The sequence below is a fragment of the Cheilinus undulatus genome, linkage group 15, assembly GCF_018320785.1.
Source record: "Cheilinus undulatus linkage group 15, ASM1832078v1, whole genome shotgun sequence".
NCBI classification, from domain to species: domain Eukaryota; kingdom Metazoa; phylum Chordata; class Actinopteri; order Labriformes; family Labridae; genus Cheilinus; species Cheilinus undulatus.
In genome coordinates, this window is record NC_054879.1 from 1,755,344 (window position 1) to 1,771,200 (window position 15,857).

Below are 15,857 nucleotides of genomic sequence, written 5' to 3' on the forward strand. Positions count from 1 at the left end.
CTTATTCTTCTTTATTCTTCTTGGCGGATTTGCATACCAAGGAGGTGCCTAATTGGACTTTATATGAAAACACCTTTCGGTGCTCTTTAAAGATAAATGCATACATTTTAACAATTTCCAGCTCTGTAATAAATCCGTACCAGATTTCAAATTGCTCAGTATATAATCTCCCAGGCCTCTCAAAGAGGCAAATAAAGGTTTAAACCTTCCTCCTGTAGGACTACTCATTTCATTCAGCAAAGTCTGCAACATGCAGTTTCTGTGCAGCTGTGTAGGTCTTATTATCGTCTGTTTTTTGCCATCAAGAGTTAGCACATCTGCTGCTATAATACTCTAGTTCAGTGGTTCCCTACCTTTTTTCATTGGAGACCCCCTACTTATATCTAAGAAGAGCTGCGCCCCCTCGAGATCCAAACAAAGAATAAAAGCATTACTTTTCCCTCAAAAATCAACTGATTTTATTTGTTTCTTTTATAATGCCCTAATAAAACTACTTTTTAACATTAAAATAAAAGCAACATGAGAACCCTTCAAAGCAGTGAAGTTGCATTTGAACATGAAGGTTTGATCTGAATTTGTTGCTCCATTTCCTCCTCAGGGTTTGAAGAATGTGACGGTGACTGAGGGCGAGTCGGTGACCCTGGAGTGTCAGATCAGTGGTCACCCCACTCCAACCATCATGTGGTTCAGAGAGGACTACAAGATCGAGAGCTCTATCGATTTCCAGATCACATACATAAATGGATTTGCCCGCATGGTGATCCGTGAGGCCTTCGCTGAAGATAGCGGACGTTTCACTTGCACCGCCACTAGCGAGGCGGGAACCGTCAGCACCTCGTGCTACCTTCTTGTTAAAGGTAACAGTGATGGGATAAAGGCCGAGTGAGCAATTCCAGTAAAACCCTTCCAATTTCAACCAAGATAAGCAGCAGACAGCCAGATTATATGCTGTATTTATTTTCTTTTTCATTCATTTAATGCTGATTTCTGTGAGTTAGCCTGAGACTTACATTTTAAAATGTAGTCACAGTCTACAAACTGTAACTGCGATTGGAAGATTCGCATTTAAGGTCTCATACAGCACTAATAAGACTTTTTCATTCTGTTCCAGTGTCAGAAGAAATTGAGAGCAGAGAAGAAATGGCGACTGTAACTGAAATTGGAGTTAGTCAGCAGAAAAGGTGAGTGTAAAAATTCTTCTATTTGGTTAAGCTTCACTCACAATCTAAAACATCTAAGCCTCTATAGCCATCATGATTGATTGAACTGTTCTCCCTTCAGTATTTCTGTTGAGACGAAGGGACAGATGGTGATGGAGGTGAGCTCTGGTGAGACCGCTGCTCCCTTCTTCATCAAGAAACCGACCCCTCAGAAACTGGTGGAGGGAGGAAGTGTGTTCTTTGAGTGCCAGATTGGAGGAAACCCAAAACCTCACATCATCTGGAAGAAGAGTGGCGTACCGCTCACAACTGGATACAGGTACAAATCTCCTGCCAGTCACTAGTCGTACATGTCTAGAAAACTGCTTTTATTGTGCACTTTGGGCATAAACAGATCACTTCATGTTGAATTTAACCATCAGATACAAAGTTCACTACAAGAAGGAGACAGGAGAATGCAGATTGGAGATCTCCATGACTTTTGCTGATGATGCCGGAGAGTACGCCATCTTTGCCAAGAATACTCTCGGAGAAGCCTCGGCCTCTGCCAGCCTGATGGAGGAAGGTAAGGCAGTCTGTTTTTTTAATCCTGTAATATTCATGAGAAATTCTTACTTTAGAAGCATCCTCTCTTTAAGAGTCAATTTGAAGGATTTTTGGGGTTCTAAGAATTGGTGCATGTGCTTACAGAGCAATATGAAACCTACATGAAGCAGCAAGAAGCGATGTATAAAACTGAAGTGACAGCGACGGTGGTCCAGGAGCCCTCTGTGATTACGAGTCAGTATGAGCTCGAACAGAGGAGAGTGACGACCCCCATGAGCTTTGTCTCAGAAACGGTACCTTTTTTTTGGACATTCAAGCACTCATGGTATCAGAAGTTTATATCCACAATTAAATATTCCAACTGTTTTTGCAGGAATTTCTTATTTCATCCTTTGAAGAGAGGATCATCCAGGAGATTGAGCTCCGTATCATGAGGATTACATACAGTGAGCTGGTGATAGAGGATGGAGAGATGATGGTGACTTGTGCAGAGGAGGAGGCACTGCAGCCAGCCTTTGACACACCAGTGAAAAACTACAGAATCATGGAGGGAATGGGCGTCACTTTCCACTGCAAGATGGCTGGAACCCCACTGCCAAAGGTACTGATCAGCAAATATCAACATGAAGTCAACTAAACTAGGCGCAGGTTTAGCTCAGTTGGTATTGTAGGTGTGTAAATACAGGCTCACGCCTCCCAAGTACTGGTCTCAGGTTTGAATCAGGATCCCGGCACTATTTTGTCTCCAGCTTACCCCAGTTTCTTTTCCCATTCCTTGCTTTAGCTCTCCTGTTCAAACAAACCCCAAAATATTAATTTTTAGCAAATCATCCAAATTAGAAATTCAAGCAAACCAACTTTTGCCATTCCAATGCACTTTTTTGATTTCAAGATGTTTTTTTGTTTTCAAATGCATGTGCCCTTATTTGCCTTGCTTTGTAGAAAATTAAACTCCAAAAATTGCTGAGTTTTTCTGGGCTTTAACTGAGATTTCTTAATATTTAAAAATTTGAGCCGTCAATACATGAGTCTCACAGCGTAAAGCTGTGTTTCTATTTGGTGAATCAAGTCTGTTGTTTGCAAAATTAGAGCAGTTCTGGTGCTAAAACAATCTCAACGGCTCTATCCTCAGCTCGGGAAATATAAATTTTGTTTTGCAAGGCTGTATAAGCCAATTCCATCAGATACTCGTGCTATTACTTTAAGAAATATCTCTTTTCTAATCAATCAGCCTGATAATTACTGTCATCACCATTGCAGCAGGGCAGCAAAATTTCACGGCACATGTAAACACTAGATCAGTCTTGTTATAACAAAGAAATAGTTACTTTTGCATTGACATTCAGCTCCTCCAGCCTTGAATTTCTCATGCATTATCCTGTGCAGCACAGCGCTTCCTACTTAGGAACGCAGCCAAATAAAGTAAAGGAGAACCTTTTCTAAACAATGTTTCTACTTCAGTTTTTCACATTTATCTGCTTCCTGGAAGTAATTAGGCTTACATCGATCTTTTGGATGATTTAACACACAAACTTCCGGCTGCCAAACTCCAGTCTCCTCCATCAGCTGCACACAAAGGCCTAACAGCTGATGGAGGAGACGGCAGAGTTTTCAGATTGAGATTTACATGTGAAACATGTATACAGTCATTTCCAAGGAGCAGATATATGATAAAGGGAAATAGAAACAACCTTTTTGAAAAGTCTCCCATTCTCCAGCTGCGTTTGTATGCAGGAAGCGCTGCACTTCAAAGCTATAATCTATGAGAAATCCAAGGCTGTAGAAGCTTGACTTGTCCATGGAAAATAATTGCTTTCAGTAGATATCTTCATTATGATAAGAGTAAGCTAGAAAAGCATTTTTGTGTTTATATGTGCTGTTAAACTGCGCTGCAGTGCTGTGAAACATCTGCTTAAACTCCTGCCTCATCCAGCAGCTGCATATCAGGCTGAAATGTGCAGCTGACTGAATGAAGTTTTGTTTTCTTCTTTTTTTTTTCAAGATTTATTTTTGGACTTTTTATGCCTTTAATCGATAGGGGAGGACAGTGGATAGAATCAGAAACAGGAGAGAGAGTGTTGAGAGACATGGGGCAAAGGGCCACGGGCTGGATTCCAACCCGGGCCACGCCTTAGACCGCTAGGCCATCTGCGCTCCCAGAATGAAGTTTATGTGTAATAACAACAACAACAACAACAAAGGATCGCTGTGATCATTTCCAAGAAGCAAATAATGTAAAAACAATAAAAGGTTAATAGATTATATCATTTTAAAAAGGCTCTTTCTTTCCAGCTGCGAACGGACAGGACACATGGCGCATTACGAGACAAATCGTCTGGTTACGAATCTTTGGTCTGAACTGGGCTTAAGGCACTGTTATGCTCTATGTTGGATACAGATAGGGATGGAGCTTTCTGTCCTTTCTCTCCATTGATTAACTTGAAGCCTATGAATATGAACCAAGTGATTCCATACTACCCACAGTTCAGTTCAGCGGTTTAACCAAAGGTTCAAGCAAGACCAGAAAATACAAAAAGACAAATACTTTGTAAAATAGAAGTTTTGAGTCAAGACAGAGCAGGTTGGTAAGGAGTAGTATACAGTGTTAGCTCGCCTGGGTCCAGGGACATACAACTACTACAGAACAGTTGGACAGAGTTCAGGCAGGAGCTGATTGTTTCTTGGACGGCAGAGCATGAGGACTGGTTCATGTGAGTTCATGGCCTCTTGTAGATAAACTTTTTCACATCCACTCCAATATAACAGATGCAAATGAGTATATGGGTAGTAAAGGTTGTATTGTTCAGGATATTCAGATCAATTTTCATGCTTAAAAATAAATTAGTTTTTACAGAATGCACTGCTTCCAAAAATGGCTCAAAACTTGGTAGGACCTGAAATTGAGGGGTTAAATTGATGTATGAAATCACTGTCTTCTGCTAGATTGCTTGGTACAAAGACGGCCAGCGCATCAGAGCTGGTGGACGTTACCAGATGGAGGTTCTTCAGGATGGACGAGCCAGCCTCCGTCTGCCTGTGGTGCTTCCTGAGGATGAAGGCGTGTACACCGCCTTCGCTTCCAATATGAAAGGAAATGCCGTCAGTTCTGGGAAACTCTACATTGAGCCGTCTGGAACTGTGACACCTCAGAGATACACACCACAGCCAGCGATGCAGAGAATCAGGTAAGATGTAATGTAATCACACAACTGTGTATGTTTCAGTAAGTGTGTTTTTTTGTAGGATAATACCCTTACAGTGTGTCCTAATAGAATATGACGCAAACCAGCAATTGCGAGAGTGTAAACTTAATTGTTTTCTATCCAAATGTCCTGAGAGCATTTTACCCTGTTGCTCTGTTTTGCTTCCTGTCATTTCGTGTTTACATGAACATGAAATGAGAGAGATTGACCAGGCCCTGGCACTGTCCTAGAAGAAGATTCCCTTTGGTTTTTCATCAATTTTCACCGCTGTCAAGCGTTCATCAACACAAAGCACCACACTCGTGTTTCTCAACATTCAAGATAAAAACACTTAAAGTCATACTGTTTAATGAAAAAGGCTGAAATCTAGATACAGCGGAGATAGCACTGATGCAAAGCATTACCTGACACCTGTATCCTGTTGGGGCACATTGTGAGGTTAACTGTAACAATGCTGATGATTGTACTTCATCCTCAGGTCCACATCTCCTCGCTCTCTGAGCCGCTCTCCTGGGCGTTCTCCCAGCCGTTCTCCTGGACGTTCTCCTGCCAGGAGGCTTGATGACACAGACGAGACTTCACTGGAGAGACTCTACAAGCCAGTGTTTGTCATGAAGCCTTCTTCATTAAAATGCGCTGAGGGTCAAACTGCCAGATTTGACCTGAAGGTTGTTGGCAGACCCATGCCAGAAACATACTGGTTCCACAATGGTAAGACGCCATTTTCTGACAAATTCTACAAACACTTGTTCATTCGTTTTCTCTGCCTCTTCTTAAACCACAGTGCCCTTTGGTTTCAGGACAACAAGTTGTCAATGACTACACCCACAAGATAGTGATCAAAGAGGATGGTACCCAGTCCCTGATCATCGTCCCAGCCATGCCTCAAGACTCTGGAGAGTGGACTGTTGTTGCTCAGAACAGAGCTGGAAGGACATCTGTGGCTGTGACTCTCAGTGTTGAGGGTACGTTTGAGTCATAAATAATCTTAAAAATATCCAGAACCTCATGAATTAATGTCTTCAGAGTAATGCTGAGGTTGAACTCCATGATCTTCATGTCTCTTAGGATAGTCACTGTATATGTTTAGGTGACTACAGAGATATAAATTTGTGCCCTGACAGAAATAACAGACTGTAGAGGGGCACTCGGGCAATCACCACGGCTGATGGGATAATGCCAGTAATAGGGGCGTGGGCTTGACTACACCTGGAAGGAAGACTCTAGACAAACATAATATTTAACTGTACTATATTTTATTTATTTGTCTATCCAACATTACGAGGAATTGTCTTTCCCTGTGAGAAACTACACAAGAATAAACTATTGATAGTTTTGGACAGATTGGTCCTGAAACCCTTTGACTGCTGGATAGATAGACTTATAATGTGATGTCTAACCTGGCATGAGCCTTTGGCCAAGTCTCTTGATTGTACTCACCCTACCACACTCATTCTTACCCTTAATTGTGTCCCACCACCAACAGCTCGTGAAAGTGTGACCCGCCCTCAGTTTGTTGAAAAGCTGAGGAACATCACTGTAAAGCAGGGCACTCTGGTTGAGCTGGCTGTCAAAGCCATTGGAAACCCCCTGCCTGACATCGTCTGGCTGAAAAACAGTGACATTATCACCCCACAGAAGCACCCACACATCAGGTATGTACCTCTAATTTTAGCTACAAATAACTCTACATCTGTTGAGCAGGTGAACTGAATATTTTATCTCAATGGTTGCTTCTTCCAGGATTGATGGTACTAAAGGAGAGGCCAAATTCCAGATTCCCTCTGCTGCAGGCACTGACAGCGCCTGGTACACCGCTACAGCCATCAACAAGGCTGGTAGAGACACCACTCGCTGCAGAGTTAATGTGGAGGTGGACTTCAGTGCCCCTCAGGCTGAGAGGAAGCTCATTATCACTAAAGGAACCTACAAAGCCAAGGAGATCGCAGCTCCAGAGCTGGAGCCTCTTCATCAGAGATACGGGCAAGATCAGTGGGAGGAGGGCGACCTTTATGACAAGGAGAAGCAGCAGAAACCATTGTTCAAGAAGAAGCTGACCTCTATCAGAATGAAGCGCTTTGGTCCAGCCCACTTTGAGTGCAGACTGACTCCCATTGGTGACCCCACCATGGTGGTAGAGTGGCTGCATGACGGTAAACCCCTGGCAGCTGCTAACAGACTGCGCATGGTCAATGAATTTGGATACTGCAGTCTTGACTATGAGGTTGCTTATGCTAGAGACAGCGGTGTCGTTACCTGCAGAGCCTCAAACAAGTTTGGAGTCGACCAGACCTCGGCCACTCTGATAGTCAAGGATGAGAAGGGCCTTGTTGAGGAATCCCAGCTTCCCGAAGGCAGGAAGGCACCGCACAGGATGGATGAGATTGAGCGTTTTGCTCACGAGGGAGGACCTGCAGGAGTCAGCACTGATGAGGAATATGAGAAGACAAAACCTGAAATTGTCCTTCTTCCTGAACCAGCAAGAGTGCTGGAAGGTGACATTGCGAGGTTCCGCTGCAGAGTGACCGGTTATCCAGCCCCCAAGGTGAACTGGTACCTCAACGGACAACTTATCCGCAAGAGCAAGAGATACAGACTCCGTTATGATGGCATTTACTACTTGGAGATTGTCGACATCAAGTCTTATGACTCGGGAGAGGTCAGAGTAGTTGCAGACAATCCTCTGGGCACAACTGAGCATACTGTGAAGCTCGAGATCCAGCAGAAGGAGGACTTTAGATCTGTACTGCGCCGTGCTCCCGAGACTAAGGCTGCAGAGGCATCACACGAAGCTGGCAGGATTGGATTTGATGTTGTAAAGGTGGACCGACCTGGTGAAACCTCACAGGACAGGGAAGTTGTTAAACTGCGTAAGACACAGAGAATTGTTCACGAGAAAACCTCAGAGGAGACTGAAGAACTGAAGAGCAAGTTCAAGCGCAGGACCGAGGAAGGTTTCTATGAGTCCATTTCTGCTGTGGAGTTCAAGTCTCGCAAGAGGGATGACTCATACGAGGATCTGCTGAAGAAGACCAAGGACGAGTTGCTCCATCACTTGAAGGAGAAAGAAGAAGCTGAGAGGAAAAGGTTGGAGGAGCAGGGTAAAGTCACCATCCCTACCATCAAACCAGAAAGAGTCCTGCTGTCCCCCAGCATGGAAGCACCCAAGATCCTGGAACGCATCGCTAGCAAGACCGTTGCTCCAGGAGATGAGGTTCATTTCAGGCTCAGAGTTGTTGGCAGACCAGAACCTGAGTGCCAGTGGTTCAAGAACGGCATTCTGGTGGAGAAGACTGACCGTATTTACTGGTACTGGCCCGAGGATCATTTGTGTGAGCTGGTTATCAGAGATGTGACAGCGGAGGATTCTGCCAGCATCATGGTTAAAGCCATGAATATTGCTGGCGAGGCCTCAAGCCATGCCTTCCTGCTTGTGCAAGGTAAACCCACTCTCTCTGAATTAACAGCCCCACTATTTCCTCATACACTTCAAAGTCTAACTTCATATTTTCTCTTTGCAGCCAAGGCAGCAGTGAACTTTACCCAGAACCTGGAGGATGCCAGTGCAAACGAGAAGGACACCATGGTGACCTTTGAGTGTGAAACCAACGAACCTTTCGTCAAAGTTAAATGGCTCAAGAATGGCATGGAGATATTCTCCGGAGATAAATACAGAATGCACTCAGACAGAAAAGTCCACTTCCTGTCTGTGCTCGTCATTGAGATGAGTGATGATGCGGAGTACAGTTGTGTTGTTGTTGAAGATGAGAGCATAAGTACCAGTGCAAGGCTGCACGTGGAAGGTAGTACTTAGATGAGAACGTTACTGTTTTCTTTGGTGGTGTTGTGCTGGATTTGCCGGCCATTATTCTTGTTTTTATTCTAACACAGGTGCTGCCCTGGAGCTCATAAAGCACATGGAGAACATCGAAGTGCCAGAGACCTATGCTGGAGAATTTGAGGTGGAGCTGTCTCGCGAGGATGTGGAGGGCAGCTGGTTCTTTGGAGACAAGGAACTTTCTCCCAGTGGTAAACATGTCATGTCCTCCCGCCGTGGACGACACACTCTGTCCATCAAGGATGTCAAGAAAACAGACCAGGGAAAATATACCTTTGTATGTGGAGATCAGAGGACCAGCGCCTCACTGAAGATGAAAGGTAGGCATTCATATACATTACGTATTTATCTTGTGCCTCTGCTATTCTCTGGAGACATGAGTCTCCTTTGAGATTTGATGAGCTTCTTGTAAATTAGTAATGTTTTTACCTAATGTATTGAATTGGTCCAAAGACGAAGCTCTTACTCTATCACAGCCTTCTCCAGTATCTGTGCTACAGCATATTGGTTTACTTCTTTGATTGCACTGAAGATTGCTCTTTCCATCAAGGTTAATTTTAGTTAATTTTAGAAAGTTCTTTTTCATCATTGCCGGATATAGTGCAACAGGCTTTGCTATCTCTAGAGGATACTGTAGGTCAGTACTAGCTGTTGTGTGTCAGCTATTTCTGGCTGATGTGTTTCAGTCATAACTGACTACTGTGTATTAATCATTGAAGCTTAATTGTGTACAAGTAAATGCTGCCTGTCCTGTATCAGTCATTGTTGGCTATTGTGTAAAAGTCATTTCCAGCTGTTTTGTATCACTGGCTGTTGTGTATTCAGTCATTGCTGGTTTTGTGTATGAGTCATCGCTGGAACTTCTGGGTCAATTATCACTGGCAACTGAGTTTAAGTCATTGCTAGCACTTGTGAATCAGTCAAAACTGGCCTTTGTGTATCATTAATTTCTAGCCATTATGTATAGGCACTGCTAGCAACTGGGTTATGGTCAATACTGCCTGTTGTATGTTGGTCAGATCAATGTATGTCATTGCTGGTCGTACTATACTGTAGTAACAATGTGGTATCTCTGCCTTCAGTGCGCCCTGTGACCCTTATGCAACCATTGACGGATGTCACAGTGTGCGAGGGGGACATTGCTCAGCTGGAGGTCAGGTTCTCTCAGGAGAACGTCGAGGGAACCTGGATGAAGAATGGCCAGGCCATCTCTGCCTCAGACCGCATCCACATTGTGATTGACAAACAGGTTCACAAGCTGCTGCTGGAGAACGTCACCAGAGATGATGCTGCTTCTTACTCTTTCGTGGTTCCAGCCCAGGACATCTCCACATCTGGAAAACTCCATGTTCAGAGTACGTCTCTGTATGATACCCACCTCTAATCGTTAGTAGAATGCAACTGTCCCAACATCTCTAATCCTCATCTATCGTCTTGGCTTGCAGCTATTGACATTTTGGTGCCACTGAAGGATGTGTCCTCCGTTGAGGGAACAAAGGCCGTCCTAGAGGCCAAGATCTCAGCTCAGGACATTAGCTCTGTCAAGTGGTACCGCAACGACAAACAGCTCGTGCCCAGTGACAGAGTCCAGGTGGTGCCAAAGGGAGCCAAGCAGCGTCTGGTGTTCAGCAGGACCTTCGCCTCTGATGAAGGACGCTACAAACTGGTGGTCGGCAAGGTCGACACCAGCTGCAGCTTCAGTGTCGAAAGTAAGGATGCATTTGATGTCATTCAATTCTTTTACAAAATCAAGCTCCAGTTCTTAGTTTTACTACATTCTTGTTTTTGCAGAGGTCCACATTGTGAAGCACATGGAGGACAGAGTGTGCTCAGAGTCCCAGAACGTCACCTTCAATGTGGAGGTGTCTCATACTGGTATTGACCCATGCTGGACCTTCAGGAACCAGCAGCTCAAACCCGGACCCAAATACAAGATGGAGTCCAAGGGCAAGGCTCACTCTCTGACTGTCCTGGATGCCATGAAGGACGAGGAGGGCCAGTACATGTTCCACGCTGGAGAAAAGACATCCAGCGCCACCCTCACTGTCTCTGGTTTGTCCAGACCCTTTACGTATAAAAATAAAAAGTCAAATAATGAGCTGCAGGACCATGAAATTTTGTCTTCTGCTGACCCCAGGTGGAGCCATCACACGTCCTCTGCAGGATGTGACTGTGGCCGAATCACAGACAGCTGAGTTTGAATGTGAAGTCGCCAACGCTGACGCCGAGGGCCGTTGGCTTAAAGAGGGTAAGCCAGTGGATTTCAGTGACAACGTGGTGAGCGAGGTGATGGGTGCCATCAGACGCCTCGTCATCGTCATCACCAGACCTCAGGATGTTGGAGAGTACAGCTACCAGGTGGCCAACTCCAAAACCACTGCTAATCTCAGAGTGGAGGGTATGTACAAGCCTCTTCCATTTGATAGTCTTGTTTGATTTAAAGCTTCAAATAAACACAAACACCAGTTACCACTCTTGAGTTAAAAACAAAAAACATGAAGTAAGACCAGTCATTTACAGATTACAAATTCAAAGCATCTGGCCAGTTTTCATGTTGTAAATATTTCCAATGCTTCTTAAATCAGTTGATTTCTTAAATTTTGTGCTGGTGAGTTAAATGCTGACTCTTCTGTTCTTGTTTGCAGCTGTGAAGATCAAGAAAACTCTGAAGAACCAGACCGTGACTGAGACCCAGGAGGCAGTGTTCACACTGGAGCTCACTCACACTGATGTGAAAGGAGCTCAGTGGATCAAGAACGGTGTGGAGCTGCAGAACAGCGACAAGTATGAGATCACCACAGAAGGCATGGTTCACACGCTGAAGGTCAAAAACTGCAACACACAGGACGAGTCTGTTTATTCCTTCAAGCTGGGAAAACTGTCCGCCAACGCCAGACTGAACGTGGAGAGTGAGTACCACTGATTTACTGACTGTTAGAGGAAAAGATTTTGACTTTATGGTTTGATCTGAATTAAATAATAACAATGTTGTCTCTTTCTGAAGCAATCAAAATCGTGAAGAAGATCAAGGACGTGAAATCCCTGCTGGACGGCACCGCCTCCTTTGAGATGAGCCTGTCACATGACAACGTCCCCGTCCGTTGGATGTTTAACGGTGTGGAGCTGAAGTCGAGTGAGAAGTGTAAAATCCTGTCAGAACGCAAAGCTCACAAACTGAACCTGCAGAACGTCGACAGCAGCAACGCCGGAGAGTACACAGCCGTGGTCGGACACCTGCAGTGCAGCGCCATGCTCACTGTGGAGGGTACGTCATGTTCTAAATGAAAATGATGTGTTCAATATGAAGTTAAAGGGGGAAAAAGATCAAATTTAAGGTCAGAATATATAACCATATATTATATCCAAAACATTGGTTCTCATCTGGTGGGTCAGGACCCAGAAGGCGTTGCTGGCCCATCATGAAATAGTTTCTAAGAGTCTATGATGCATCGAAGTCCTAATCCAACAGACATTAGTATATATTTCAATGACCTAGTTTTCCTACATTTTGGTGCTTTTCTTAAGATTTATCATTTTATTTATCTCATAAAATTGGGATAACAAAGTTGGTTTTAACATGATGATATCTTAATCTCTTCATACCTGTAGAAAACATCCAAAATGTACACGTTTTTAAGGAAAATGGAGTAAAATAAAATGTCTGCATGTTCTTCCAGGGCCTCTGTAATGATGTGCTTTCTTAACGTGTTTTTATCTGTCATTGTGTTCAATCGTGAACCTACTAACCCATTTATACTGGGTGCTGTGTTTGTGTGTGTATGCAACAAGGAAATGATATACAGTTAAAATGAAGGGTGTAAGTTTCAGGCTACTATTTGGTCCATTTTGGTCCAGATTTTAGTAAACACTGAGATTCTGTGCTGTTTCATAGAAAACCTCTTTGGTTTAGGAGGTTGTAGACAAACATTACAAGAGTTAGTGGGTGCTTTCTTTGGCACCTTTGGGTTTAAATGGATTAAAGAGGTGATGGTGGGTCCTGAGGATGGGCACGTTGAGAACCGCTGATTCCTAATCTCAAATCATGATTAGATAAAGAGAAAGATGAGAATAAGAGAAATGAAAAATTGGTGGCAGTATCACTTCCTATAAAGACCTGGGTTGAGAACAGAGGGTTCAGATCCTGGTAGGACCAAGTCTGGAAATGAGTTTGGTAACTGGAGAAGTATTATTTCACTTCTTGTGTACTGCCATGGTGCCTTTGAACAAAGCATCAAACCCTCAACCACTGCCCTTCGTGGGCAGCAGCCCCTCACTTAAGGATTTTCCACCAAGCCAGATCAAGGTCCGGTACTGGGCTAGAGCTGGAGCCGCTTTCATAGTGATCAATCGAAGAACCAACAAAGAACAGGATTTCTTTTCAAAGGCCAGATCTGGCCTGGAAGCCACGTCATTACAGCAGAATTTTAAAGGTCAGTCTGTTTTCCCAGCACTGATGCCAAATTCATGCACAACAGAGACAGATAGCTGCTGGCCTCCTCACCTTCCTGGAAGTCTAGACCACACTGGTCAAATGCATTTGTCCTGCTCTTTGTGATTTTCTTGTCCAGCAACCATGTCTTTTGTCTTGCTGCTTTGTTTAAAGCTCTGTTGCTTCCAAATGGCACTCCTTCTGGTTATTTGTTCATTGCAAAGCCGCCCCAGCCACAATGAAGGCTTGCTGGCCCTGACATAGAATGGTTCTTTCCCCTGGAGGTAGAGTTGGTACCATGCTGAAACCATTTTTTTCTGTCCAAGAAACAAAGAACTGGTGCTGGATTATTCACTGGCACTGAGCCAGCCCTGGAACTGGATTGGTGGAAACGGATTGTCTGTGACATCTTTCCATCAGTGCACATCCGTAGGATCCTGTCAGTGCATGTCTGTGTTCAACCGATGTCAGAGTAGCATGCGAGTGATGAAGGATATTTGTCTGTCCTCTTCTCCTTTCAATGCTGATTCTTCGTCTTTGTCTCTTCAGCTCTTCATGTCACCAAACCGCTGAAGAGCTTGGAGGTTGCGGAGACTCAAATGGCGACGTTTGAGTGCGAAGTTTCTCACTTCAACGTGCCGTCCACCTGGCTTAAAAACGGCGTGGAGATTGAGATGAGCGAGAAGTTCAGGATCGTGGTCCAGGGAAAACTCCACCAGCTGAAGATCATGAACACCAGCCGGGATGACTCTGCGGAGTACACCTTCGTCTGCGGGAACGACCGAGTGTCCGCTACGCTAACCGTTAGCCGTAAGATTGGGTTTAAAGTACTAACGAAAAAATAAAAAGTCATCTAACCCTGAGAGATGTGTCTCAAAGTGTTTAATTTTTTACAAACATCCTGAAATCTTTTCTGAGGTTTCACGTGGAAATATCATTTTTTTTAAACATTGAATAGCAAAAAATTCAACACGAGGAAAGACAGGACTTAAAAATGTCTTTAAACTTAAAAAAATATGGTAACAGGAGAATAAAGCACTTTAACCTTGAGAAAAACAAAGACAATTTGCTGAAAACTAAATTATTTTTGTATCAGTTGGGTTATTTATCGTCTATATAATCTTGTTTAGGGTGCTTTCACATTAGGGACCCGGGCCCCGATCCAAGTACTCTTGGAACCAGACTTGAACCGAGCTGAATCGGATTTTACAAAGTCCAATTCATTTGATTTCCGTGAACACAAGCGTATTCGAACAACGTGCCACACTCGGACACTGTGCTGGATTCTGCTCAAAGAGGTAGTCTCTGGCACAGTTGATGTGTGCCCGTACTCAAGCACGGTTTGTTGCAGGTGTAAATGCAACCGTGCTCGAGTACAGGGTCCTCTTTAGAGCTGTAAAGTCAGCTCTAAACGTCTTCAGAAACCGTTGTGTTTGTGCAGCACGGGTCCATTTATCCTCTGAGCTGTACACAGTGTGGTGATGTAGGTAGATGTGGAAGTAGGAAAGGGTTGTTGGTGGCGTCTCAGAAATTATTAAAACATCCACAGTAGAAGGATGGACACTTCTGTCCTCACGGAGCAGAAACTAATGTTAACCCATGCAGTGGGTGCTACTTTCTTCTTCTTGGTGGATTAGTGCATCTACTTCCTGCATACAGCCACCTTCTGTATCCGACTGTGTTCATTCACAAATGTGCTTAGGCACGGAGCAATGTTACTGATGTAAAAGCAGATTGGCAGCAGAGAGGGGAGCAATCGTGCTCAGGCACAGTATGAAACGATTGTGCCCAATGTAAAATGCCTTTTGAGTGTCCCATTAACATTTCTATCTTTCCCCCTTTTTTAGGGATGCACAATATTGGATTGCAGACTTTGACCTGACTGTAAACATAGTTCAGACCTTCTGTCTTAAAAACACATTTAAGTTTAAAGACTGAAGCTGAAACGACTGTAGCTGACTTTGGTCTATTGATTATGACTACAACTCTGCAGACTTATTCAGACATAACACTGACATTTACAGTCGATATATCAGCAGAAATTTTCATAACTGCCAAAACAGAAAATTAGCTTTGTAGGCATATATACTGTTATCATGTTGATAATATTGTGCATCCCTGCTTTCCTATCCTTACTTTTTTATTCATTAATCTTTTTTTTTCTAAATGCATTAATACACTAAGTTCTTTAACCTATTTTAAATCCTTAACAAGATCTTGAACATTCTTTTTAGGGTGGTTTAAATACAGAATGGACATTTTGAACACAAAGTCACACAATAACACTGTGTGCAGAAGATTATCAGCTAAAATGACCATTCTAATATAGTTTGGTGCTTAAACAGAAAGTTCTATTTTCCTAGGAATACTGGTTCGAGAGAAAAACAACATTTAGGGGTTTGATTTTGATTATGTGGAGGCATTTTCAGTCTGTTTTACGGCTGCTGGATGAAAAAATCCACCAGAACTATGGCATGACTTTCTCCTCAACTAGACCCAAACCATTAAAGTAAGGAAGGGTCAAGGTTGGACATTATTGTTACAGTGCTTTAAGAATAGGATTTTTCTCTCAGTTATGACCAGCTGCAGAAAAATTAGGCATGCAATATTTTGCATAATGCAAAACACTAAAAAAAAGACAGTAACTGGTAAAATCTCTGGTTCTTAACATTAAAATGTAG

The 15,857-nt window shown here is 43.5% G+C and overlaps 1 protein-coding gene across 6 annotated transcripts in view; it reads left to right on the top strand.

Annotated features, from left to right (window-relative positions):
* ttn.2 (titin, tandem duplicate 2) overlaps positions 1-15,857 on the top strand; it is a 268,791-nt gene that overhangs the window by 28,494 nt on the left and 224,440 nt on the right. For all 6 annotated transcript variants that reach the window (XM_041807290.1, XM_041807295.1, XM_041807291.1 and 3 more), the window contains exons 10-29: positions 599-857; positions 1,112-1,181; positions 1,282-1,479; positions 1,583-1,725; positions 1,851-1,999; positions 2,080-2,307; positions 4,650-4,891; positions 5,388-5,620; positions 5,710-5,874; positions 6,396-6,564; positions 6,653-8,349; positions 8,431-8,712; positions 8,801-9,067; positions 9,830-10,102; positions 10,193-10,456; positions 10,539-10,799; positions 10,885-11,145; positions 11,393-11,656; positions 11,752-12,012; positions 13,726-13,986. In XM_041807290.1, coding sequence (XP_041663224.1) covers positions 599-857; positions 1,112-1,181; positions 1,282-1,479; positions 1,583-1,725; positions 1,851-1,999; positions 2,080-2,307; positions 4,650-4,891; positions 5,388-5,620; positions 5,710-5,874; positions 6,396-6,564; positions 6,653-8,349; positions 8,431-8,712; positions 8,801-9,067; positions 9,830-10,102; positions 10,193-10,456; positions 10,539-10,799; positions 10,885-11,145; positions 11,393-11,656; positions 11,752-12,012; positions 13,726-13,986 — 5,947 coding nt within the window. The remainder of the gene's footprint in view (positions 1-598; positions 858-1,111; positions 1,182-1,281; positions 1,480-1,582; positions 1,726-1,850; positions 2,000-2,079; positions 2,308-4,649; positions 4,892-5,387; positions 5,621-5,709; positions 5,875-6,395; positions 6,565-6,652; positions 8,350-8,430; positions 8,713-8,800; positions 9,068-9,829; positions 10,103-10,192; positions 10,457-10,538; positions 10,800-10,884; positions 11,146-11,392; positions 11,657-11,751; positions 12,013-13,725; positions 13,987-15,857) is intronic.